This window comes from Puma concolor, chromosome E1, assembly GCF_028749965.1.
Source record: "Puma concolor isolate L17-30 chromosome E1, mPumCon1.1.hap2, whole genome shotgun sequence".
Lineage (NCBI taxonomy): Eukaryota > Metazoa > Chordata > Mammalia > Carnivora > Felidae > Puma > Puma concolor.
In genome coordinates this window covers 48,695,714-48,722,160 of record NC_141680.1, presented here as the reverse complement: position 1 = coordinate 48,722,160, position 26,447 = coordinate 48,695,714, and the positions used below count along the sequence as shown (strand labels likewise).

Below are 26,447 nucleotides of genomic sequence, written 5' to 3'. Positions count from 1 at the left end.
AGGTTTCTTAGAATATTGTGACTCAGATGCAGTGTTTATAGTTGTAACCCCAGACATTGAAGAAGTTTAAGAAAGCAGTGACAAAAATAGGGAAAAAAAAAAAATCAAGGCAAATGAATTATTTCTATACCGTTTGTCATCTGGTCAGCAGCATTGTCAAATCAGGCGATGTCTTCTCAGTCATCTTTGTATCTTCGCACACACAGTCTTGACACTTCTCCCTATGTTTCTGTGTTATCACTCTGGCTTCTAGAGCACGGGCTTTGGAAAAGATCTGACAAGTCCTCTACCACTTGCCTGTGGGGAATTTGGGGCACTTAACCTCTTTGAGCTTTAAGTTCCTGATCTGTAAAACGAGGATGATAGTACTTATTGTGAGCTGATCTCTGTGAAGCGTTTGGCACAGATCCTTGCACATAGTAAGTTCACCATAAATGCTTACTGTTTTTTTTTTTTTTAACTATTAATAATTTAACAGATACGGGAGTGCCCATATTATGTGTTGGGCAGAGTAAAGCAATAGTGAACAAGACTCTTGGCAGTTAACATTGTGGTAGGTTTAAGGATTGAATACTGAGACTGAACACCTAACATAAGTGGGGGCGGGGGGAGCGGTGGTCAGGGAGAGCTTCTGTAGCACAGGACACCTGAGATGAGTAGTAAGCAGTGACAAGTCAAAGTTAACCAGGTTGGGGGAGCAAAAGTGGTCCAGTAAGGGAAGCAGAACCTTTAAAGTTTTTCCTTTGGGCTCCATTTCCTACCTGCCTTCAAGTGCCATGTCCTAAGTATGGACCTATCCCAAGGCTTGCTTCCCCAGCCTGCTTTGCTCTCCCCATTTTCTCCTTTGGGGAGTTTGTCACTTGTAGAGCTTTAGCTGCTAACTCCCAAGTCCACATAGCCATCTCTAATGTGTCTCTTCTAACTGACTGCTACACCTTCCCATTTGGGATGCATATCTACTTTCTCAACCTCATTATGATTTAAAAACTCGAACTCATCATTCCACTTAAACCACTTCCACCTCTGAGTTTCCTGTTTTGTCGCTGACACACTACTCTTTCCCAGTTCCTTGGGCACAAAAAAATCAGGAGTCATCTGAGTTGTCCACAAGTAGAATGGGTTCCCTGATAAGGTAGAGTCTCTAGTGGGGGAAGTTTTCAAGCAGAGGTTAAAAGTAACCTTACATTCAGGAGTTTGTAAAAGCTGTTCCTCTGAAGGGTGGAGGATGGGCTAGATGACTTATGGTGTCCTTGCTAATTAAATATAATTTCTTTATTTTTCCTTCTCCCCTGTCCATCTATTTCTTACCATTCCTTCTCCTACAGGCTCTTATCACCCCAAATATGGTCCACTGGCATTGTGTTCTAACTGGCATTCCTTTCTCTGGGTTTTTTCACCTCCCCTTCTCCCATCCCTTTGCAGATTAATATTCCTTAGAATGTTCCTTCCAACAAGGCTTCTCAAACATTAGTCAGTACGATGGTGCACAGATCAGCAGCATTACCATCATCTGGAAGTTTTTTAGAACTACCAGGCCCCACTCCAGATCTCTAAATCAAAATCTGCAATTTTAGCAGTATCCTCAAATGATTTGAATGCGTAATAAAGTTTGAGAGACACTTAGACCGCTGTTCTGTGTTTGTCACCTTTCTGTTCAAAACCTAGTTACTTTCTACTGCCTGGTGAAGAAAGTCGATACTCTTAGCATTCACATAAGGCCTCTTCATTGTTCTCATATATGTGGACTTGTGCTCCTATTACTGGCCTCACATTAAGTGGAGAGTATGCAAAGTGCCAACACATTTGTCAGTATATTTGGTTGGTCATTTAACATTACTGAGTGCCTACCATGTGATAGGCACTATTCTAGAAACTGGGAGATACATGTGTGGACAAAACAAAGAATGTACTAAAAATCAGTAGTAATACTATTTCATGCTTGGAATTGCTGTTTTCTTTAAGTTGTATTTGACATTCAAGCCCCACCCCCCATCCCTTCCATAAAACTATTCAGGTCCCTTGTCTTTTCCCTTTGCTGAACACCATAATGAATTGCCCGTTTCTACTTGTGCATTCCCCAGACTTGCTGGATTAAAATTTTTGAAGGGGGGAGTTTGAGCATCCAAAGGTTTTTATAACTAACAAGTTAATTTGAAACACATCCTGGTTTGGGAGCCAATGGTTCAGATAATTAATGAAGCTGTTGGTGTGGTGGTCTAGGACCAGTTTTTAGGTTTGTTATATTAGTTTATACAGTGTTTTGGGATTGACTTTATTTTCTATTGCTAGTATTTTTCCAGATCATAGGCAGTTCCTTCAGATAAAAATCATCTTTTTATCTACATTAATATTCTATTTTCTTTCTGTTGTAGACTACATATGGATGTGGACTTTGTTTCCTCTTAAATTTCTTTTGCATGATGCTTTGTGTTTAATGTTATTAAACAATGTGTATTCTAATAATCTTTTTTTCTTCAAATTCAGTCAATATGTTTACTATTTAATGCCAGGATAAATGATTCTTAACATGATGATGATCTTCTGTAAGAAAATTAGGATAGGGGTGAAGATAAATGCAATTTGATAAAAAAAAAAAAAAAAGCAAAACAAAACTGTAGATGATTTTGAAAGGCCTCCTCTCTCCCCTGGATTGAAAACTATTTCTTTGATTTCTCTGAAGCAGTTCTAAGGATTCCTAGGAAAAAAAGGAGGAATTTGGCAGTGTTTTTTTTTTCTAGAGTATTCAAAAGCATTTCTGATTATTTTAGTCATTTGACTTTTTTTTATAATTAAAAAAAATTTTTTTTAATGTTTATTTATTTTTGAGAGACAGAGACAGAATGTGAGCAGGGTAGGGGCAGAGAGAGAGGGAGACACAGAATCCAAAGCAGGCTCTAGGCTCCTGAACTGTCAGCACAGAGCCCCACGTGGGGCTTGAACCCACGAACCATGAGATCATGCCCTCAGCGGAAGTCAGACACTTAACCAACTGAGCCTCCCAGGTGTCTCTCATCATTTGTTTTTTTTTTTTTTTTTTTTAATTTTTTTTTTCAACGTTTATTTATTTTTGGGACAGAGAGAGACAGAGCATGAACGGGGGAGGGGCAGAGAGAGAGGGAGACACAGAATCGGAAACAGGCTCCAGGCTCTGAGCCATCAGCCCAGAGCCCAACGCGGGGCTCGAACTCACGGACCGCGAGATCGTGACCTGGCTGAAGTCGGACGCTCAACCGACTGCGCCACCCAGGTGCCCCTCTCGTCATTTGGTTTTTAAAATCATTTTTGTTGTGGGGTGCCTGGGTGGCTCAGTTGGTTAAGTGGCTGACTTCGGCTCAGGGCATGATCTCGTAGTTCGTGGGTTCAAGCCCTGCGTCGGGCTCTGTGCTGACAGCTCGGAGCCTGGAACCTGCTTTGGATTCTATGTCTCCCTCTCTCTCTGCCCCTCCCCTGCTTGCACTCTGTCTGTCTCTCTCTCAAAAATAAACATGAAAAATATCTTTTTAAAAATCATTTTTGTTGAGATGTAATTTACCCTGAATAAAATACACCTACATTAAGTTAATGGTTTTGTTGAGTTTTGACAGATACACTTAGGTAACTACCATGTAATCAAAATACAGAACATTTTCATCACCCAAAAAGTTCTTTTTGTTGCTGAGTAGTATTTTGCTGGCATATATACTACATTTTGTTTTTTCATTTACCAGTTGATAGACGTTTGTTTCCAGTTTGGGGCCAATTGTGAATAATGCTGTTATGAACATTCATATACAAATCTATGTGAACATATGTTTTCATTTCTTTTGAATAGACTACCTAGGAGCAGAATTATTTGGTCATAGGAAGCTACTAAATTATTTTCCAAAGTGGCTATACTACTTTGTATCCCTACCTATCTCCATATATCCCCATTAATGTATGAAAGTTCCTGTTGGTAACTATCCTTGTCAAGCACTTGGTATTGTCAGTTTTTATTTTCAGCCATTTTGGTAGGTGTGTAGTAGTATCTCATTGTAGCTTTATATACATTTCCTTGATGACAAGTGATGTTGAGTACCATTTCATGTGCTTAGTGGCCATTCCTATATCTTCTGTACAAATCTTTTGCCCATTTTTTAAATTGAGTTGTTTTATTGAATTGTAGAAGTTCTTTAAATATTCTGTATATAAAGTGTTATGTACACACACACACACACACACACACACACACACACACACACACTGTTTTCTCCCAACTTGTTCATTTTCTTAGTAGTATCTTTCAAAGACAGAATTTTTTAATTTTCATAAATTTATCATATTTTTCTTTTTCCTTTCATGCTCTTGATATTCCTTTTTTTTTTTTTAATTTTTACTTATCCTAACATCATGAAGATTTCCTCCTCTGTTTTTATTTAGTAGTTCTAACTTTTTCTTTAGTTCTGTGATCCATGTCAAGTTAATTTTTGTGTATGGTGTAAGGTAAGGGTCAAAGTTCATTTTTTCTAAATAGATAGACATTTGTATTCGATTATTTTTCCCCATGGAATTACTTTGTCCTCTTTCTGGAAACAGATCTATTTCTGGATTCTCTACTCTGCTTCATTGATCCATTTGTCTATCCTTAAACCAAAGTACACTGTCTTGATTACTATAGCATTAAAGTAAGTCTGATTAGGTATCATAAGTCTTCTAATTTTGTTCTTTTTCGAAATTATTTTGCCTATTTTATTTCTGTATAAATTTTATTTCTGTATAAATTGTATTTCTGTATAAATTTTAGAATCAGCTTATCAATTTCTTTTAAAAAGTCTGCTGGGATTTTGATTGAGATTACACTGAATCTATAGATCAACTTGGAGGGAATTGACATCTTCACAATATTGAGTCTTCCAGTCTATGAACATGGAATATCTCTTGTTTAGCTTATCTTTAATACCTCTTAGCAATGTTTTATAATTTTAAACATACGTATCTTATTTATAATTTAAGAAAACGCTCCTAATTATTTTATGTTTTTGTTGATACTGTAAGCTTTCATTTTTTAAAATTCATTTTCTACTAATTCATTGCTAGTATATAGAAGTACAATTGTGTTTTGTAATTGACCTTCTTTCTAAAGTCATTTTTTAGGTCTAATGTCTTTTTTGTAAAATATTTATAATTTTCTATGTATACAATCACGTTGTCTATGAATAAAGGGTTTTAAACCTTCTTTTCCAATTTGTATGCCTTTTGTTTCTTTTTCCCTTTTTGCATTGGCCAAGACCACCAGTACAATGATGAACAGAAATGATGATGCGATAACAAGAAAATTCTTGTTTCGCTTCTGTTCTTAGAGGGAACTCATTAATTCTTTTTACTATTAAGTATGATGTTAATGATACATTTTTTATGCATATCTTTTACCATGTTGACTTGGTAAATTCTATTTCTATCTTGTTCCTATTTGACTATTCCTAGTTGCCTGAGAGTTTCTTTTAAATCATGAATGATGTTGAGTTTTTTCAGATGCTTTTTCTCCATCTATTGAGATGATTGTATTTTTTTCTTGTTTATTCAAGTAAAATTACATTGATTTTTTTTTTTTTTTAAGTAAGCTCTACACCCAGCGTGGAGCTTGAACTCGCGACCCCGAGATCAAGAGTCGCATGCTCTACCAACTGAGCCAGCAAGTGTGCTTCATTGATTCACTTTTTAAAATTCCTTAAAATTGGTTGTTTTTTATTTGCAAACAACTTCGGACAAAGACAGTTTGTATACATTGATTCATTTTTTAATGTTAAAACTGTCTTTCATTTCTGAGATAAACCCTATGTGGTCATGATGCATTAAGCTTTTAGCCATTCTAGATATAATTTTAACTATAAGCAAACATAAAAGAAGATCAGGATGACATGAAAAAAGATACATTTGAGAAATGGCAAAAGGTCTTGGAAATGTGTAACCAAGATTTAAAAATTAATGGAAGGGTTAGAAAATAAAATGGAAGGAATCTCTTGGAAAAGAGAGTTGTAAAATAGGAGTGAAACAAGCATAAATTAATTCTAGGTAATTCTAGAAGTAAGTCTTCAACTATTAAGAATTCTGTAACATGAAAACAGAGAAAGTGAAGGAGACAAAATTATCAAAGAAATAATACAAGAATATTTCTCAGAATTGGAAGATCCAGATTTCCACACTAAAAAGGTTGTTGCAGGGTTGCCTGGCTGACTCAGTCAGTAGAGCATGCGTCTCAATTTTGGGGTTGTGAGTTCAGCAACAGGGGGATAGAGGGCCTTGGAAAGGCAACCTCCATGGAAAAATTGGAATGGATGAGTTTGAATGTATGAGAAAATATATTGATAAGATGAATAGCAGAGATATTGAAGTACTCAGAAAAAGTTAACTATAGCTATATGGGAAACCAAGCAAGTGAAAAAGAAATGAATCCGTTATTAACTTTAGGAAAACAAATGGTGTACAAGAAGAAAGACATGGTCATCTCTAACTGTTTGCCTCAGCTCTAAACCATGTTTCCACAGTCATAGCAATGTAAATGCAAGACTGTTGATTTAATAAAAAAATTATGCTTGAATTATGTTGGGAGAATGAAGGCAGGAAACTAGGGTGCAGGAAGGTGATATAAGAGAGCTTAGTCTTCATCTACCACAGTAGTGAAGTTAGTAGGTAACTGTCTCAAATGGATAAGTCATGGCCATGTAAACATTATTTAAGAATGATAGTAAAAAGGATAAACTTGAAACAGCCAAAAGAACTGAAGGTAACTGCTTCTGGGAAAGAATCAGTGGGGAATTTGGTCAAGAGAAATTTGAAAATTAAAGAAGAAACCATATAATAATAAAACTGTCTTTTTTTATAGAGATTGCAGTATCTCACAATGTACTTGGCCAGTACATCCAGTTTTACTGTCACTGAAGAATCTAGAAATGTATAGATCTGGTACAGTGCTTTGAATGGTAGACTCATAGTAAGTTTTTGTTAATCAAAAAGCATTTTTATAAAAGGAGATTTGACTAATTCAACCTGTTTATATTTCCCTTTTAGGTTTAAATTTTTGAAATTGAAGTAGGTCTACACATTAGGAACTCATGTCTTTTCTTGTAAGTAAACCAGAGCGAATTAGGGTGAGTGTTTCTATTCTTCTGGCTTTACTATTTTTATTTTCTGTAAAGCAGTGTAGGTGGTGTTTTTATATGATGCTCAGAATCCTACAAACATGAGGGATGTAGGAAGTAAAGCAGACATTGTGGCCTCCACTCCTGAGGAGAGAACTTGCAAGCAGAGGGCTGACCAGAGACCCTAGATATACCCACCAGCTTGTCCGATAGAGAAGAAACAAGGTGGCTTATTTTATGAATATCAGTCATACAAAATTAAATGAATCACTGACACTTTTCACTGTAGATATGTAACCGTTAATAAGCTGCCCATTTCCTACGTATTTTCAATGAGTTTCTATGTTTTAAAAATCAGTATCAAATTGTAATTATTGGAACACATTTTCTAAGTATAATCACAGGTTTAATTGGAGCCTCTTTGAACATGAAAAATGTTACTAAACCTGAAAACCTCACCAGCTAAAATGACCCCAACAAACACTGGAGTTAGCTTCTTTATAATAGCTTCCATGATGTCATAAAAAAAGAGTATTGTATTCTATTATCTATTATCAAGTATTTAATTTCTAAATGCAGTAGTTATTATTTTAAAATTTTGTAACAAGATATAAGTGCTATGACGCATGAATATATCACTTTCTAAATATTAAAGTATACGTTATATTTTGTGATACAGTACATATGATTTTTTTATACCAAATTTTTTACTTTGGGTGTTCCTTTTTTTTTTTTTAATTTAGAAAAAAATTGATATAGAGAAGGACAGAGAATGATGTTATAGTTCCAATTCATGAACCATATTATGCAGCTTGTTTTTTTGAATGTTAATCTTCTTTTTTCTTATGTTTGTATATATAAGAATAATTTATACTGGAAAGAGTAAACTTCACTGTTAATTAAGAGGAAAAAATAGAATCTCTCCTTAGTCTGAACTCTGCCAGGTGGAAAGAATGCCCCCAAGCCAAACTTTAACACCAGTCCTTAAGTGAAATGCAATCTTGATACTGTTACTTTTACATGTGAGCTTCTTTTCTATTTCAACCTTGCCTGGTTCGGGTGACACCAGACCATTGATCAGTAAGGAAATCCAATACTCATTGGAAATAGGATAGTAAAGTGAACCACAGATTGGTGTTGCTAGTTTGGTCCTTGTAAACTTGATAGAAAATGTAAGTGTGGTGATGATGTTTTTAGAAATCCTAGTGGATGAAAGAACATGCAGCTTACTGTTTTCTTTTACAAACTAATAGAGGATTGTGAAAAACAGTTTAATCTCTGTTTTCTGTGTTGTGAATTTCAGTAGTATTTTTCACATTGGCATTTATGATCCAAAGCATCTGTAATAGCCATTGAATGAGTAAGATGGAACCAGAAGGTAGCTGTATATATAGGAAGAACAAAAACATTGTTCTTGTTTAGGGCCAGTCCTACATGGTTCTCATCAGTCTGTGAGATTTAAGGATTATTTATCAAATTAGGCACAGAAGGATAGAGGAAGGAATTAACCTATTGTTTTCAGTTGATTTAAATTCAAGATTCTTTTTAAAACTTTTCCATAGAAATGCATCTTAACTATACTGCATGATTCTGGTTTTGTAGTTTATTTGTTTGTCTAATGGCTGATAGCTAATTTTTTGTGGCTTGGAAGAAATACTAATTCTCTTTGGGGTTTTCCTCTTTAGCGGTGGGTCTCGGAAAAGTTCATTGTTGAGGGCTTAAGAGATTTGGAACTATTTGGAGGTAAGTACAGTATGGCATTTAGCCATCACTTCAGGATAAACATTACTACTCTTGTTGACTAAATCAATTTATAGAAATTAGCAATTCTAAGGGCAGGTGTAAATTACAGTTGTTATATTTGTTTGGCTTCATTTTGAATCTATGGTTTCCCAAAGATTTGAGGACTAATCTGGCAGTTGACCTTGATCTGTCTTGATTGTTAGAAAGTCAGTATTTACTTAAAGGCATACTTATTTCTTCTAAGTATTTGTCCAGTTAAAATACATATTCTTAAAGGAAAAAACCTAAGTGTTCAAAAGCTTCTAACCTTGAAGATTTTAAAAATAAAACTATAGTCAGGACAGTGGTAGCAATGATATAAAAGTTCTGGTTTTACTGATCAATCTAGTTGACTCATCTTTTCGTGGTAGAAATTATGAGACTTAGGAGAACTAAGGAAAAAAATCTGTCAGGACAAAAATATTAACTTCCTGTTGTAAAATCCACATGTTGGTTTCGGAAGTAGCCTTGCAACTTTGAGGTTTAACAGGGCCAGGCATTGTCTTTGGCTGTTTTCCAATTGAGCCTTTTTGAGAACTGCTATTAAGGCAAAGAAAATTATTTTCTATACAAATGATAATATTAGGGGCGCCTGGGTGGCTCAGTCGGTTGGGCGTCCGACTTCGGCTCAGGTCACCATCTCGCGGTCTGCGAGTTCGGGCCCCGCATCGGGCTCTGGGCTGATGGCTCAGAGCCTGGAGCCTGCTTCCGATTCTGTGTCTCCCTCTCTCTCTGCCCCTCCCCCGTTCATGCTGTGTCTCTCTCTGTCTCAAAAATAAATAAACGTTAAAAAAAAAATTAAAAAAAAAACAAATGATAATATTAGAGCCCCATTCTTTGTGTCTGAATACCAAAGACACTCTCTTCAGCTCCTATAGTTAAAGAAACAGGTTATCAGATTGAGTGTGTTGGTTGACTGATCCAAACAAAATACCCTGGGGTAGGCTCAGGTCATTGAAAATTCAAACTTTTTAGTTACTAAATGGTACCTGTTAATTTATTTTCCCTAATGCATTCAAAGAACTTCCAGAGGAGTATTATTTGTGAACTCTGTCAAAATGTTATGTTTTAGACAAATGAGAGTTTAGAAACATGATGAGTTTTTTTGTTTTAGTTCTGAAGAATAAAAATTAGCTGCACAGTAAAGGAAAAGCTAATGGAACAAAACTACAGCATTCTGGTCCTGTTCTCATTTTCTTCTCATCATTAACGGGAACACCGTGTTTAAAAGTAAACATTGGCCCTGGTGAAAATTGAGTTGGAAGTCCAGTTTACAATTAGTTAAAAATATTACAGGATATGTGAACTGAATGAAGGGGTTTTGGTTTCAGTGTCTTGAGTGTGGGATCTCTGGTGGTCTTTTGACAATTGCCTCATCACTGACCTGAGGAGAGTGAAGAGGTTGTTCTGTATATTGCTTACAGCTTGATGAAGTATATATTATCAAATTTTATACAACCTGGAATTTGCCTTCTACTCTGTGAGACTGGGCTTGATTTCCTTTACTCTATTCACTTGGTTTTTTACCTTTAACAGACTGTCTTAAGCAACTGCACCTGCCATTTGTGTACCAGAAAACTGATGTCCAAGGCAAAAAAAAAAAAAAAAAAAAATCTTATTTTGACAAATTGAGGCTAATTTACTGTGCAGCCAATCTCCTTCAACAATACAGTTGGATGCTCTGATTTCTAATTTAAGATATTTGGAGATGTGTGATCATTCCAGTACTTTCCAGTTAAAAATCTACTTTGATGATTTTTTTCACTTTTATAGAATGGAGAAAATAAAAAGGACAGATAGAGAATTTGTCTGATTTAAGAGCAGAATGTTATTTCAGTTGCCCTTTGCTTTATTTTCACCAAGGGTAGCAGAGGCCCAGAAAGCCCTTGCTTTATTTGTATTCAGAATAGAATGTATGTGTCTGGTGAATCTAATTGGGTTATGGTCTCACATGTACATGTTGCTGCTAAAACCTTTTTTGCCTTTTTTTTTTTTTTTTTAAAGCCTGTTTTCTAGCCTCTGCACTCTCTGGGAAATAGCCGGCCATCTCTATAACTTTATAATGCATTTTTTGTTCACAGTATAAGACTCTGAAACCAGCCTATTGAAACTAACATTGTGCTGATGGAAAGTAAATGTAAGACTGGGATTATAGCAGTTGAGTTATACTCAGAAGAATACCCATAGAATAGTAGCCTTGCCATGTTTTCAAGAGCCATAGATTCATGTTGAAAACCCCATCTATGTGTAGTGTTTTTACTCTGTGTGTGTGTGTGTGTGTGTGTGTGTGTGTGTACGTACGTACATGTATGTGTTTATATATAGCACTGTGGACACTTTTTACTATAATGACTCTTAGGTGGTTTCTATTAATAAATGTAGTTCTAAGTGTAATAATTGCTGTTCTGAATGTGGATGTGTCTTCTGCTAAAAAACAAAATGCCAACAATCAATTTCTCTACTCCAGAGCAGCCTCCGGGTGACACTCGGAGAAAAGTAAGTGACTTTCTAGGCTTGAGCTCTATGGCTGTTGCATGGGAATGATTTCTTGTGGAAATCTGTGTTTTTTGTTGGCTTATCATTTTGTGTTTTTGCTTATTTCATTGAGTTTTATTTGTAGTGTAATTCTTTTACTTGTGGAAAGTCAGGTTTCACCCTGGAAAGATTTTGACCTGTACTTTAGAAGCTGAAAAAGTCTCAGGCACTTTTTGCTCTGTCTTGGGGATTAAGGTCTCCTCCCATTCCCAACCTTACCAATCGCCCAGTGCCCCCTCCAAAAAAAAGAAGAAAGAAAGAGAGAAAGAAAGAGAGAAAGAAAGAAAAGAAAAGAAAAAAGAAAAGAAAAGAAAATTTCGACAATCTAAGATATGGTTACTTTTAGTGGCTAGTGATACTAAATTTTTCCTCTGTGGTCTATTGCTGATAGATTTCAGTTCACAGAGATACTACAGAGTTTTCCCTAGATTATAGGCAGGATATCAAATCTCCTACCTTAAAATCAAAACCCCACATTAAAAAGTACAAAACAGAAAGTGTACTTTTTATTTAATTGGCAAGGGTTGGAAGACTTGTTCTGTTTCCTACTCTTGTAGTTTATTTTACCAAAGTAAATAACACCACATGTGCACAGATGTGCACAGTGTACCAAGCTATTTTTGATAATGTGAATCAGTGTCTTCTAAAGAGAGAGGATAAGAACGCTTTTCTAAATAAACTTCTTCTTTTCAGATGACAGACATCTGCACCTTTGGCAGGCAGCCCCAACAGCAGAAGGGTGGTGACGTTGACTAGGAATTTCTCTTTGAGTGAAGCTTTGACTACGCTCTAGTAAGGAGCACCTCTCTATCAGATCCAAATATTTTCCAGTCAGGAGACTAAAAACATTCCCTATATGATCAGTTAAATATTTTTCCAGATGAGAATGCCCATTTTATATAATTTTTATATTTTCACAGCTGCCGGTGTTATGCCAAGACTTATCCTGTGTGAAACCTGTGGGGGGTTGGATGTAGCATTTCACAAATATAGTCTTTGTGTGCTCTCTTGTATTTTGTTTTAAACTCTTTAAACAATGTTATTTTATGGTGCTTTCTGGATATCAGTAGCTTATGTATTTTTCAAATGCTTCAAAATAAACAACAATGCTTTTCATGGTGGGAAAAAACTAAGAAGCAGCTTTGCTAGAATTAGTTTCTCTAGACAATTTGAGATTATATATCATACTAATAAAGCTATGCTGTGCTGTGTTTTTTAAAGAGACTGGACTAAACATTTCATCCTTTTCATCTGAATTTTGTCCTTTTCTAACTCTGAAACAGTCTACTGAGCTAACCCGCCTCTCTTGTGGCGATATCCCACCAGACCTCTTCCTTTCAAAACACTGTTTTTGTTTTCCTAAATAAAGATCGGTTTCTGAGTTCAGACTTGTAGAACATCCACAATGTAGAAATTGCCCATTTTAGGAGTGTTCCCAGTGAGACAAGGACAATAACCAAGAGACAAATTCATTTCTTGCAATTCCAGATTGCCAAGAATTCGTATTCCCAATTAACTAAGGAATTGTATTTCCTAAAACTAACACTTTTGAGTATTATTCTGTAGTCAACAGAGATAGTAGAAATATTTGGTCAAGTTACTACCTAATCATATCAGTAGTTTAATGCATAATTTCCTACCTTGGCTCAGCAAGTGTATGTCTTTAGTGTATTGCCTAGACAGCATGTCTTATATGCACTTCTAGCAAGGAAGAGGGTCATAGGTAATGAAAAAGTATCTATCAGTAATTTTTCCCATGGGAGTTTTTTTAAATGCATTTAATAAGCACTTTAATCTCACAACTCCAGCTGTCCTTCATAGCCTCTTTTTCAAATTAGAGAAATATTTTGGAGTTTGCCTGGAGATCAGGGGGAAGACCTTCAAATATATAGTGGTTCTAGATTCTACCTGCTAAAAAATGCAGTACTTTCTCACATGCAGGTACCAGATTCTGATCTATAAAGTGTCCCTAGCAGCAGGGGATCCAGTGAGTGCGTTGCATGGGGGCTGGTTTTTCCAGTATACATCATTATGTTGAACTCTGTCTCCAGTGGAACTGGCTGGTACATGTAGCCTACAGTCCTCTTTAACTCATGGCAATGACAAGGTCATGGCCAGGAAACCTCAGCTCGAACTTGTTTAAATCATCTTTTTATGTGCCAGCATCACTGTAGGCATTGGGAATACCAAATTGACAAGACAGTCAGGATCTATACCCTCATGGAGCTTGCATTCTAATTGAGGAGGCAGGCAACAGATCAATGAACACAATAATAACTACTGTGAGGAAAGTAAAACAAGATGACATAATAAGGTGACTGAGAGCCTACTTTACTTTCTGCTCAGAGTCCTCAATGCATAGATGACATTTAAGTTGAAATCTCAATGGTAGGGAAGAAGCAGCTATGAGAAAATAGCAGGGGCAGGAAGGAGTAGGGCAGGAATGTTCCAAACCAAGGGACTGCTGGTGTGAGCTTCCTAAGACTGAAGTGCACCTGTTCGTATGGGTCAAGTGTAGCAAGTCACAGGGATGTGGTAAGGGATGAAGTCATTAGAAGTAGGCAGGGGCCGAATCATGTGGATACTCACAGATCAGAGTAGGGACTTTGGGTCTGAAAGCCACACCCTGGGTTTTGTGTTAACTGATGACGCTGATTTTATGAGGGGTAGATTGATAGTTGAGAAAACAGGATCTGTAGAACAAGATTATGCACAGGTGGTGAGAGGTATGAAGTTAAGGTGGGACTCAAGACTAACTTAGCTTGCAGCTTATAAATTCTAAACAAATGGTAGGTTGCCATTTCAGAGCTCCTGGTTTGGGCTTTTTGCTCAAATTACTACTCTGTTTTGTCCCATAGTTGTGTGTGTGTCTCTCAGCTGGCAGAGGCACTTGGGATTATTCTGAACACCACAGTGGCAAGAAGCCACAATGGCTATAAATGTTCCTAGAACGTATTTTCAGAGCATTTGAAAACAGATAACTGTAAAAGTGAAAATCAAACCAACCTTAAATATTGATCAAGCTCTACCCCGCATACTCTGGTTTCTCCATTTTCTCTGTTCCATCTTATTTGTTGAACAGGAGAGTGACCAAACAGTAAGTAGGCAGCAAAAGAGGGAGGAAAAGAATAGAATTCACATTTACTGAATACCTATGAAACACCAGGTAGCACTAAGATCTTTACATATTTTATCTCATTTGTCATAGCAACCCTATAAACTGGGAATTATTCCATTAACGAGACAACAGAGATCCCAAGAATTTAGCGTGATTTACTCACGGTCACAGAGCAAGTGATAGACCTGAGTTCAAGTTCTGCCTCTGTCTGGCCCCAGAGCCTATAGTCTTTGCATAATACCATATGTTTTACTTAAAATAGCCTTTCCCAAATTACCTTTCCCAAAATTTAACAGATATGAGATACAAAAGGTTCTCTGGACAAGTAGATTTGGGAAATGCTAGGTTAAACAAATTAAACAAGTTTCCTTACTACAAAACTTCTTGAAGCCATTTTATGCCAGCACACCTTGTGATTCTCCATGAGAGAGAATGCTTCATTTTCTCATTTAATTGGACGTGTAAACCATTTATATGTGTTAACTGCCAAGGTCAGTGTTCCAGGCGGCCTACTTTGGGGAAATCCTACATTAAGACATTCCAGTAGAGAAATGGACAAAGACACAAAAAGCCAATTTCACCTGAGAGAAAACCCACATGGCTAATAAATACATGAAAAGATGTTCAATTTCATTAGCAATCACGGAAATATAAATCACACTCACAATGAGATTGGCAAAAAATTAAGTCTGATTATACTAAGTGATGGGGGAAAATGGATCAATGAGAACATACATACAGTACTGGAGGGAGTGTAGATTGGTTTAACCATTTTGGGAAACAATTTTGCATTATTTTGTAAAGTCGATTGTTCATATACTCTGTAACCTAGCAATTCAGTTTCTGGGTATAAGCTTTAGAATATCTCTTGCATATACACATCAAGAGACACATTCAAATGGGTTTCTAATAGCACAGTTCATACGAGCAGAACCAAAAACAACCCCAAAAGCCTATCAACACTGGAATGGATAAACAGGTATATTCACAAGATGACTCTTACACAACATGGGTGTACAGCATGGCTAAATACAACAATATGGGATGAATCTTGGAAATATAAAAAATTGATTGAATTAGAAATTTGCTGACAGGGCTCACTTTTGGTTGACTAGATTCCTCTTACTGTCATACTTAAGTGGTGCAAGAGGAAGAACCCCACTTGGTTTCTTTCCCCTTGGCAGTTCCATCAACTCTTGAAACCGGATGCCCTTGAAACGTCAGGGATCCCCAGCAAGGAGGTACCACCATGTCAGAACATTCTTGACTCCCTGTCTTCTGGCTAGTGCTGAGTGAGGGGCCTTTCTTGTGTTCACAAAGATCTTTCCCTAACGAGGTCAGGTTTAGGAATACAGCATATGAAATTTGAGCTGGCGTAAGGTACTCCATCTCAGTAGGAAAGAGGATCCAAAAGAAAGAAAAATATGGCCCCTAAATCACACAAATAAATTTAGGTCTGAGCCTTTTGAGCTGAAGGGAGAGTTGGTCTGCCATCAATTTTGCTGGGCACTTTTCCTTTAGGACCTCAAAGCCCAGAGGTGTGATGCCTACATCCTAACTGGTTGAGGTCCAGCTTCATTTACGGCAGGAACCAGGAAGCAGGTCACTTCCTCTGCCTGGGATGATGGCTGAGACGTGACAGCCCTGTGCCTTGCCTGCAGCCCTATGTGTTCTGTTTTCTTGTTTCACCTGAAAATGTCAGAGAATTGGGGCATCTGGGTGGCTCAGTCAAGTTGGGCGGCCAACCACAGTTCAGGTCATGATCTCGCGGTCTGTGAGTTCGAGCCCTGCGTCGGCTCTGTGCTGACAGCCTGGAGCCTGCTTCTGATTCTATGTCTCTCTCTCTCTCTCTCTCTCTCTCTCTCTCTGCCCCTTCCCTGCTTGCTCTCTGTCTCTCTCTCTCTCAAAAATAATAAACATTAAAAAATTTTTTTTTTTTTTTAAAGAAAGAAAATGTCAGAGAATGATTGGTCTGGGCTCTTGGTTTGCGCAAGAGGGTACTTCTTATGGCCAAATTTCCCCTATAGCAAAATTCAGCATGTGACCTTTGGAGTCTTGTAGTCAGGGCCCTAAAATAGGACCCCAATACAGCAGGAAATTCAAGAGAACCTTTCACTTCTCCATCCCCCTTCTCTTTTCTAAACATGGCTTTTGTCTAGACATCCTTTCCCCAAGTAAGAATTTCATACTTTTTAGCAAATGAGCCAATTGTTGGAAAGGACAAGCAAATCAACAGTTGACTAGGAACCACCCCTGTCCCCTACCCCTATTTGTAGATGGTGCTCATACTTACTGGCTCTGATGTTAGTGCTAATGACTACAGTGAACATCTGGTGTTCTACATTTCTCATCGAATAGTGTTGGACCTATTTCTTTGACCCCGAGTCAGAATTTGTATGTTTAGATGCCAGTCTCCTTGTGGGTTTGAATCACCCCCTCCCCACTCCCATCCCACACCCAATTTTCTCTTATTAACCTATTTTTCTTTTTCTTTAGACCAATGAGGCGAGCTCAGAGTCGATAGCATCCCTGTCTAAACAGGAGATCATGAGTAGCTTCCTGCCGGAAGGAGGGCGCTATGAGCTACTCTCTGTCATAGGTAAAGTCCTAGCACTGCTATTTTACCTTCAGGCTCCTGGGCACTCCTGTGGCCTCCTCTGCATCCCCAGATCAGCGAGTGCCAGAGGCTGTCAGCTAGTTAGCAGGACTCAGGGTGACAAAACTGGCTTTTGTGACTCTCCTTTGCTTCTGTCTTCCAAATCTGGGAAAAGAGATCATGTTACCAGGAGAGAAGCTCTTTTTTTTTTTTTTAATTTTTTTTTTTTTCACATTTATTCATCTTTGAGAGACAGAGAGAGAGCGTGAGTGGGGGAGGAGCAGAGAGAGAGGGAGACACAGAGTCTGAAGCAGGCTCCAGGCTCGGAGCTGTCAGCATAGAGCCTGATGCGGGACCCAAACTCACTGGCTGTGACATCATGACCTGAGCCAAAGTCAGACGCTTAACTGACTGAGCCACCCAGGCATCCCTAGGAAAGAAGCTCTTTTGCAATTTTTTCTTTTTGGCTTCTGACGTCCTGGACCATAGGCACTTCAAGTGGTTGGCTGAGAAGGAACTGATAGGAGAAAAATCAAGAAATGTCACCCACAAGGGGAATTGTTAGTGAAAGTTTTGAGTTTTCTTTTTATTATTTTTTTTAATGTTTATTTCTGAGACAGTGAGAGACAGAGCATGAGTGGGGGAGGGACAGAGAGAGAGGGAGACACAGAATCTGAAGCAGGCTCCAGGCTCTGAGCCATCAGCACACAGCCCGACGCGGGGCTCGAACTCACAAACTGTGAGATCGTGACTTGAGCTGAGGCCGTTCGCTCAACCGACTGAGCCACCCAGGCGCCCCGAGTTCTCATTTTAAATCAAGTCTCTTTAAGGCTACCTCTGTTGCCATTGAACTTGTTCATGACATTCTCCTTTTCTTTTAGGCAAAGGATTTGAGGACCTGATGACAGTGAATCTAGCAAGGTACAAACCGACAGGAGAGTATGTGACGGTACGAAGGATTAACCTGGAAGCTTGTTCCAATGAGATGGTGACGTTCTTGCAGGTAATAAAATGTGTTGGGACACTTCAAGGATGGGCTCTTAGTTCCAATCGCAATTACAAGGCAACTCTTATATCTGTCTTCTGAAAATAGCTGGCAGAAAATGAAGGCGGACCAAACCAGGAAGTTAACAGAAGCTCTTAACGAAGAATCGTGGGCATTTGGCACTAAGGATTCTGTAATTCTGCTCAGGCCAATTTATACTCCCTTCTTCCTCTCCAAAGATGCCTTTGTGGCTCATTTATTCATTTATTTACTATTCAGAGAGGCTGAGTAACTTGCCCACAGTCACACATACTAGTGAGTGGTAGAGACAGGATTCAAACCCAGGCAGTCTTGTTCCAGATCCGGGGCAGCCTGCTTTGCCGTGACAGCCACCTTCTGGCTCTCATTGTCCTGTTTCCTGAGGTTCCTTTCTGTTGGAGAAGGAGGTAGCTGCCCTCTAGTTACAGGGGACACCACAGATCTGAGAGCAGCTGGCAGGGGCCTGGGTTCCTCCCTGACTCAGGCTTGCACCGGGAGCTCTTTAGATTCAGGGCCTGGGTCAGTGTGTTTTCAGCAGTTTGACTGCAACCTATCCCTCTTCTTCATCACAGTGTTTCCCTGAATTCATGCTCTTCTGATGGTGCTCTAACACCCATTCGTGTTCAGAGTAGTTTTGTGGGTCTGAGGATGGGACCGAAAGTCAGTCCCAGCTGAGTTATTTGGGAAGAAAGATATCTGAGTTCATTCTAGAGCATGTTGGACTTTAGGATTCTTTTTTAAATTCTTTGGAGCAGTAGATAGGCAGAAAGTATTGCCTGTTTGGCCTTTAGCTCATGTCCCAGAGGCCAGGACCCCTGAGTTTCTGTAGTTCTTTTGTCCAAATTCATTCTAAAATCCCATAGGTCTGACACTTTCTGTAGCTGCTCTCTCTCTCCTAGGTTGCTGGAGAAGTACCTTCGGCTGTCTAGTAGTTCGTGTTTGCTCTCTGATAACTTTGTTTCCTTGTCCTATCGATTACAACATTTTCCTTTTAAGAGGAAAATGTTTTTTGTTTTCCTTTTTTAATATTTTTTTATTTTTTTGATGTTTATTTTTGAGAGAGAGAGAGAGAGAGAGAAAGAGAGAGAGGGGGTGAGTGTGAGTGGGGGGAGGGGCAGAGAGAGAGGGAGACACAGAATTGGTTCCAGGCTCTGAGCTGTCAGCACAGAGCCCGATATGGGGCTCGAACCCACGAACTGTGAGATCATGACCTGAGCCGAAGTCGGATGCTTAACCAACTGAGCCACGCAGGTGCCCCAGTGTTTTTTGTTTTCTTATCTTAAAGAGGAGTTCTGTGCCTTGGCCCTTGAAGTTGAACTAAGCTTATTACTTTATAAGTCTTCAGTCAACTGTTGGTTCTCATCATTTCTGACGTGGCGAGCTGTGACCCTCTACCGTGTTGTTAGCAGTTTCGCTGTTGGTGGGGAATTTTTCTTGAGGCTCCAAGATTGGCTAGTGGAGCCAAACGCAGGCAGAAGCTGGCAGAGCAGTGCTGGCTTCCCTGTGGAGACAGCAGAGCCTGGCTTCTCTCATGTGGGTGGCCACCTGCTTGGGCTGCTCCCAGGACTCTGAGAAGAGCTCCAGGAAAGACTGGGTCCCCATGTTATTCATGCCACCACCTTCATGTTGAGCGTCTTCTTCAGCACCCCTTGATTCTGACTTCCGCTTACCATTGTTTTCAGGGGGAGCTTCATGTCTCTAAACTCTTCAGCCATCCCAATATCCTGCCATATCGAGCCACCTTTATTGCAGAGAATGAGCTGTGGGTTGTCACATCATTCATGGCGTATGGTGAGTGGAACAGGGGTCCTGGCAGAGAGGTGCTTTGAGAACGCTGTTGTCAGCAGGTTCATGTCTGTTTCCCTTCTTTGTTACCCTTCCCCGTGTCCCCACAATTCTTCAGGTTCTGCAAAGGATCTCATCTGCACACACTTCATGGACGGCATGAATGAACTGGCGATTGCTTACATCCTGCAGGGGGTGCTCAAGGCCCTGGACTACATCCACCACATGGGATACGTACACAGGTGCATTCTTAGGCATAATCGCCCTTGACAAGAGCAGGGATCTGTGCCCAGGAGCCCTCAAGTAAACAGGGGAAGGGAGGAGAAGGTTGACTGAAGTTAGTGAGGTCAGAGTTTAAATCAAAGCTTGGGATTTTGTCCTTGCCTCTGACTTGGTAGAGCATTTAGCCTATCGGTGCCAACTTTCTCTTTACTGAGCAGCTCGGTCCTGAGTGCTGTGTGAGAAGAACATCTGGCATGGGCCTCTGTGCCCCACCCCCCTCCTTCCTTGGAGCACCTAAACTTGCATGTGTGCTCCACAGTCAGCCCTGTGCTGAGAGGCTGGGGCGAGGGGCTGCTTAATAGATGGTATTAGGAAAAGACACTCACAGTAGGGAAGCTGGACCCTTACCTAATTCCACGTACAAAGGAGCACTTTTCAGACAGATTAAGGCCTAAATGTCTGATATAAAACTACAGACTTGGATAGAAGGAAATATTTTTGTGACCTGAGGCACAGAAGAATGTCTAGATATTTTAGAAGCACAAAACAACATATGATGGATTTGATTATATCAAGATTAAAGATATCTCCGAAAAAGAACACCATGGACAAAATTAAGAAATGGGTGACAGCGTGCAAGATGTTAGTTAGCTGTGTCTAGAACACACAGGAGATTAGTAACAAGGAAATTATGTGAATCAATAAGAAAAGGATAAGCAAAGCAACAAAAATGAGCAAAGGGTTTGAAGTTTATAGAAGAGGAAACCCAAAGGACTCTCAATATGACCAGACACTCAAATCTAATAAGAATCAGAAAAGCAAATTAAACAGGAGGATGTCACCTTACACACCTGAGACCAGTGTCATTTGGAGGCTGGCTGAAGCCCAGTGTGGTGAGGTAGGGTCTCCTGACCACACAGTGGAAGATGGCCCAATGCAACCAGTCAGGGTCACTCGGCACTGGGGCCGTCAATGCTGCTCTGGGGGTACGCCCCAAAGAAACCCTCACACAGGCCTCTCAGGGGACATAGGTAGATGCCATCATTCATATCCATGGTGGTTTGAGGCAGCATCAATGTTCCTTCCTGGAAGAAGGGGTCAGTAGAAGTGTTCGATCCCACCCCAGAGTGCAGGTGGCAGTTAGAAGCAAAGGTTGGTTGTATACAGGTGGCCACACAGATGGATCTTACAAACAGCACTGAGGAGTGAAGGAAGGATGGGATGCATAACACAATACCTTTAGGTAAATTGAAAATATATGGATATCACACCATGATCCGCTTTATAAGAATACCCACAGATTCAAAGCAGTGGTCTGTGAGCCTAAAAGAACTTTAGCAAAATATAAAGATTTAAAATCTTGTGGTATGTAAATTGGGTCATGCTATTTTCTCTTTTTTTATGCATGTATTATATTAAAATGTGTTTATGTGTATATAATATTTACCTAGTATGTGAAGATCAGAGGTCTGTGACGTGAAGGGCTCCTGTGGCCCCGTGACACCCTCTCTCTGCTCCCCACCCCACCCCACCCCAGGAGCGTCAAAGCCAGCCACATTCTGATTTCCTCGGAGGGAAAGGTCTACCTGTCTGGTTTACGCAGCAACCTCAGCATGATCAGCCATGGGCAGCGGCAGCGTGTGGTCCACGACTTTCCCAAGTACAGTGTCAAGGTTCTGCCTTGGCTCAGCCCAGAGGTCCTCCAGCAGGTCTGTGGACTGAGTCCTGAGAAGCCCTATCCCTCACCAATTCACAGTTTCCCTAGGGAGCCCTCAGGAATTTCCCTAGATGGGAGTGCTCTGCTTCTGAGTGGAGTAAGGGGTTCCAGAGGGAGGGGTTCCCTGCTGGTAGGTGGACCCGGGAGGCCTCTCAGCCCATTGCACATGGTGGTGTTTCCCCTCTGTGGAGTCCCAAACTGGACCTAATGCTATTTCAGTTCCCTTCAGAGACCTTCCTTATAGGAAGAGTGAGCATTCCTGAAATACTCAGTGCTCTCCACATCCTTCCACTAAGCAGGAGTATGGGGACCCACACTTCTCCCTGCTTGTTACACAGCATCATTCATTCCTTTACAATATCAGCTACTCTTCAGTAGTACAGGCAAGGAAAGTGGGCTGGATTTGAGACAGATACTGTCTTCCTCCCCTCGGATGTTGCCCCATGCCGGTCTCTTCTAAGAACAACCGTGGCTACAAATGGAGTGATCTATGGCTTTTTTCTCCTGACTTAGAATCTGCAGGGTTACGATGCCAAGTCTGACATCTACAGTGTGGGAATCACAGCCTGTGAGCTGGCCAATGGCCATGTCCCCTTTAAGGATATGCCTGCCACCCAGGTGAGCCCTCAGCCTGTTTTCCTTCTTACCTGCCCACCACTGTCTTCCCCTACTGTGGGAGGGGACCCTGGAGAAGGAGAGCCCAGGAGCAGGCCTGCCACTGACTGTTGCAGGGCCTGGAGCAGGTGTGCAAATGGAGGCCCACATACCACGTTGTCTACTTAGATGAATTTCATAAATTTACAAAATATGTTCCGTCCTACCTTGATAAATATACCTGGAAGGCCAGTTTCTAATTTAGAGTTCTCAGGCTTCTCGGGTTCTGTGCTACCATATTCTGGCCAATACCTTTGGAACCTCCAGCCTACAAGTTCAACATCTGTTCATGCCCCTTACAATGACTGTCCTTTGGCCACTCCTTGGCACACACAGCCAGTGGCATACTCTACCTTTGGGAGACAGACCAGGGAAGAGGCTTATCAGGCTTTATCAAGTCTAGGAAGCAGACTCGGGTCATTTTGGCAAGAATTACCTGAATCCTAAGTATCTGGAGCATGATCTAGAACTGGGAGGGGGTGGAGGGGTGGAGGCTCTGAGTGAGCCTCTCCCTTGAACCCACAGACTGCCCTGTGGGAATAGGGGCAGCTAGAGAGTGGCCAGAGGGGAGCTCTGTAGAGCAGGGGACCCAGGGAGGCTTCTGGGAGGAGGTGACATTTGAGTCTTGAAGGCAAATAGTAATTGTTTGCTGTGTGAGGAATGGGAACTAGAAGGAAACTTAGGCAGAGAGAACAGCATGTGCAAAGACCCAGAGTCAAACAGGGATAGGATCTGGGGAATAGCAATGGTTACAAATAGCTGAAGTACAGGTGCTTCTGGGGGGTTGCTGGGTGATGTTGCTGGAGCAGGAAGCCAGGGCAGAGCATGAAGGACTTTGTGTGCCACACCAGGGCATTTGGTTCCGGTCCCAAACCACATGGAGAATTGCTGAAGGCTTTTAAGCCCAGGAGTGATAGCATCAGATACATAGTTCAGAAAGATCACAATAGCAGGTAGATTAGATCTAGCAGACTCATTAGGAGGGTATGGAAACCTCAGTAAGAAGTCTAGAAAATCTAAGTAAGAGAGTCACAGAAAGTGCTCAGGAAAGGTAGGCGGCTATTTAAGGTGAACGAGAGGTACAGGAGCTGCACTATCCAATAGCATCTTCTGAGGTAGTGGCAGCGTTCTCTTATCTATGCTGCCCAGTACAGTGGCCACTAGCCACCTGTGGCTGTTGAGCATTTACAGTGTGGCCAGTGAGGTTGAGAAACTGAATTTTATTTTATTTTTTTTTTAAATTTTTTTTTTTTTTCAACGTTTATTTATTTTTGGGACAGAGAGAGACAGAGCATGAACGGGGGAGGGGCAGAGAGAGAGGGAGACACAGAATCAGAAACAGGCTCCAGGCTCTGAGCCATCAGCCCAGAGCCCGACGCGGGGCTCGAACTCACGGACCGCGGGATCGTGACCTGGCTGAAGTCGGACGCTTAACCGACTGCGCCACCCAGGCGCCCCGAGAAACTGAATTTTAAACCAAATTTCATGTAAGTATAAATAGCTACATGTGGCTGGTGGCTGCCACATTAGACAGCACAGCTCTAGAGAGATTTCTGGGTTCTGGCCTGGAAGTTCAGGAGGACAACCCCAAGGGCAGCAATCCCCAAGCTGGGGCTGTTTTGCATGTGTGGCATCAGAGGACTTTGTGGCACAGCTGCCCAAGCTTAGTCGGCCCTTGGGCACCCTGCTCCGGTGCAGCGACAACCCAGGGCGTGCCTGACAGGTGCTGTGTAACACACCCCTCCCGAACCACCTGGGCACAAGAGACTGGGGCTGGGCTCCAAAGACAATGACCTGACAGCCACCTTCACCCTAGGGTGAGTGCTCTACAGTTAAAAGGACGTGAAGAAGTCTTATGAACGGGAGAGAAGACGGGGACCTTCCTTGCAGCCATGGCGGAAGGGTGCATTCTTGCAGGCCCTCTCCTCCTCTTCCCTTTGGCTGAGCTGGGGTATGGCTGCGGAGCCAGTGGCCAGCATACCTTTGAGAAAACTAGACTTACTCCACTTTTCTTTTCTCTGCTCCCCTAAACCACACTTGTATACTGGGAAAAGTGTATTTGTGAAGAAACTCCATAGATCTTCCAGGGCCCCCCCTCCAGCCCGCGTCCTGGCTCTGTCCTCCCCAGATGCTGCTGGAGAAGCTGAATGGCACCGTGCCCTGCCTGCTGGACACCAGCACCATCCCTGCCGAGGAGCTGACCATGAGCACCTCACGCTCAGCAGCCAACTCTGGCCTGAGTGACAGCCTGGCCACCAGCACCCCCAGGACCTCCAATGGCGACTCGCCCTCCCACCCCTATCACCGCACCTTTTCCCCCCACTTCCATCACTTTGTGGAGCAGTGCCTTCAGCGTAGTCCAGACGTAAGGTATTTCCTGTGGGCTGGGAGCCGGGCTTTGTGGGGGGCAGAGAGGGCCTGGGGGGTCGAAGACAGGGTTTGAGAGGATTCATCTGTTCTGTGGAGGGCTGGGTTCCTGGAGGAGTCCCGAGCTCCTGCGGCCAGAGGGATCAACACAACGGTTTGCTAAGAAGCGACCTGGGTAGCTCGGGCTGTTGTTTCTTCTAGAGCTGAGGGAAGAAGCAGAGGGAGCCTGAGGATAAGGTGTGAGCAGCAGGATTTGGGAATCCTGGGGCACAGGGGTAATGCTGGGCTCTCTTCCCCTTTCTCCACAGACCAAGTGCCAGTACCCTCCTGAACCACTCTTTCTTCAAGCAGGTATAGTAGCACTCTCCTGAGGCTCCCTGGGATTTTCTTCTTGCCTGTGCTTCTAACGACCCTCAACCCCCTTAGCTTCGGGGTCCTTAGGTGTTCTCTCCTCCTCCCTTTGAATCAAAGAGAAATGCCCAGTTTTCTGAAGCCCCTTAAAGGCGCTGTGCCTTCCTCTCATAGAGATTCTTGGCTCTAACAGTCCAACTGTCATGGGGCCATAGTTCTTGCCCGATGGTGTCCTGGGACCCAGAGCAACAGGATCCACCCCTAACTGCCTCTCCTCCCTCAGATCAAGCGGCGCGCCTCAGAGGCCTTGCCTGAGTTACTTCGCCCTGTCACCCCCATCACCAGTTTTGAGGGCAGTCAGCCTCAGGATCACAGCGGGATCTTTGGCCTGGTAACAAACCTGGAAGAGCTGGAGGTGGACGACTGGGAGTTCTGAGCCTCCGAAGAAGGTGCACGTTCTCAGTCCTGGAACATGTGAGCCTCAGGGGCCCTTTCTGAGGGCCGGCCACACTCCCACCCTCCCGGGTGCAGGTTGGGTAGAAAAGACATTTCTGCCAGGAGAGTTGGCCGCTTACTCACTGGGAAAGAAATTCTTGGAGAGAAACCTTGTTTACTGCTCCAGGACTTCTGAGACACCAGGGAATCCCAGCAACCGCTGATCAGAGGCCAGAAATCTGACATTCCATCCTGGGAGTTCAGGCAACCTCTTCAGAAGAAAGAGATGCTGTTCTGGCCCTGGAAGGCTAAAGGCCAAGCCCAGGGTTTGACTCCTTGACCTGGGGACTGTGTGACTTCCTCTTCTCACTGTAGCTGTCCTACCAGCCTATTGCATTCTCTCCCTCTGCTCTCAGATCTTAGAGGTCTGTGGAGGGGTAAGCAATAAGCCACCTGCCCCCCCCCCCCTCCAGCCCCCAGGCCTCTCCCTGGTAATTGAAGGGAAGGGCATTTTTTTTCTTGTTAAGCACCAGGTCAAGGCTGGGGCAGTCCATCCTCACCCCTTTCATCACTTGTGCCCCAACACCTAAAGCCTTCCCATAGTTCATCTGTGCAGCTCATCCCTTTCACACCATCTTACTGCCTCCTGCCAGCCTCCTTGAGGCTTTCTCCAAGGCCACAGTGTCTTGCCTAGCCTGAGGACTTAAGTCCTTATGCCACGTTAGTTTCATTGCCAGAACAAATTAAACATTTCAGAGAACCCA

General features: G+C 41.6%; 1 protein-coding gene and 1 long non-coding RNA gene across 15 annotated transcripts in view; one reads left to right on the top strand and one right to left on the bottom strand.

Moving 5' to 3' along the window:
* Positions 1-21,700, bottom strand: part of LOC147574474 (uncharacterized) — a 23,756-nt gene extending 2,056 nt beyond the window's left edge. Inside the window, exons 1-5 of one of the 2 annotated variants that reach the window (XR_015244237.1) lie at positions 21,011-21,700; positions 17,495-17,645; positions 17,158-17,293; positions 14,421-14,480; positions 14,004-14,107 (exon numbers count right to left, since the gene is read on the bottom strand). This is a non-coding gene — a long non-coding RNA (uncharacterized LOC147574474). Of the gene's footprint in view, positions 1-12,882; positions 14,108-14,420; positions 14,481-17,157; positions 17,294-17,494; positions 17,646-21,010 lie in introns of those variants that run through there. The other variant, XR_015244236.1, reaches the window with a different exon arrangement.
* STRADA (STE20 related adaptor alpha) overlaps positions 1-26,447 on the top strand; it is a 27,490-nt gene extending 1,043 nt beyond the window's left edge. For 2 of the 13 annotated variants that reach the window (XM_086687700.1, XM_086687702.1), the window contains exons 2-13: positions 7,027-7,106; positions 8,783-8,840; positions 11,347-11,375; positions 17,029-17,131; positions 18,010-18,131; positions 19,835-19,943; positions 20,056-20,179; positions 21,697-21,868; positions 22,390-22,494; positions 24,659-24,900; positions 25,206-25,248; positions 25,532-26,447. In XM_086687700.1, coding sequence (XP_086543826.1) covers positions 7,071-7,106; positions 8,783-8,840; positions 11,347-11,375; positions 17,029-17,131; positions 18,010-18,131; positions 19,835-19,943; positions 20,056-20,179; positions 21,697-21,868; positions 22,390-22,494; positions 24,659-24,900; positions 25,206-25,248; positions 25,532-25,684 — 1,296 coding nt within the window. In that variant the 5' untranslated portion in view covers positions 7,027-7,070 and the 3' untranslated portion in view covers positions 25,685-26,447. Of the gene's footprint in view, positions 1-253; positions 420-5,575; positions 5,655-7,026; positions 7,107-8,782; positions 8,841-11,346; positions 11,376-12,107; positions 12,207-17,028; positions 17,132-18,009; positions 18,132-19,834; positions 19,944-20,055; positions 20,180-21,696; positions 21,869-22,389; positions 22,495-24,658; positions 24,901-25,205; positions 25,249-25,531 lie in introns of those variants that run through there. The other 11 variants (XM_086687705.1, XM_086687701.1, XM_086687703.1 and 8 more) reach the window with 11 other exon arrangements.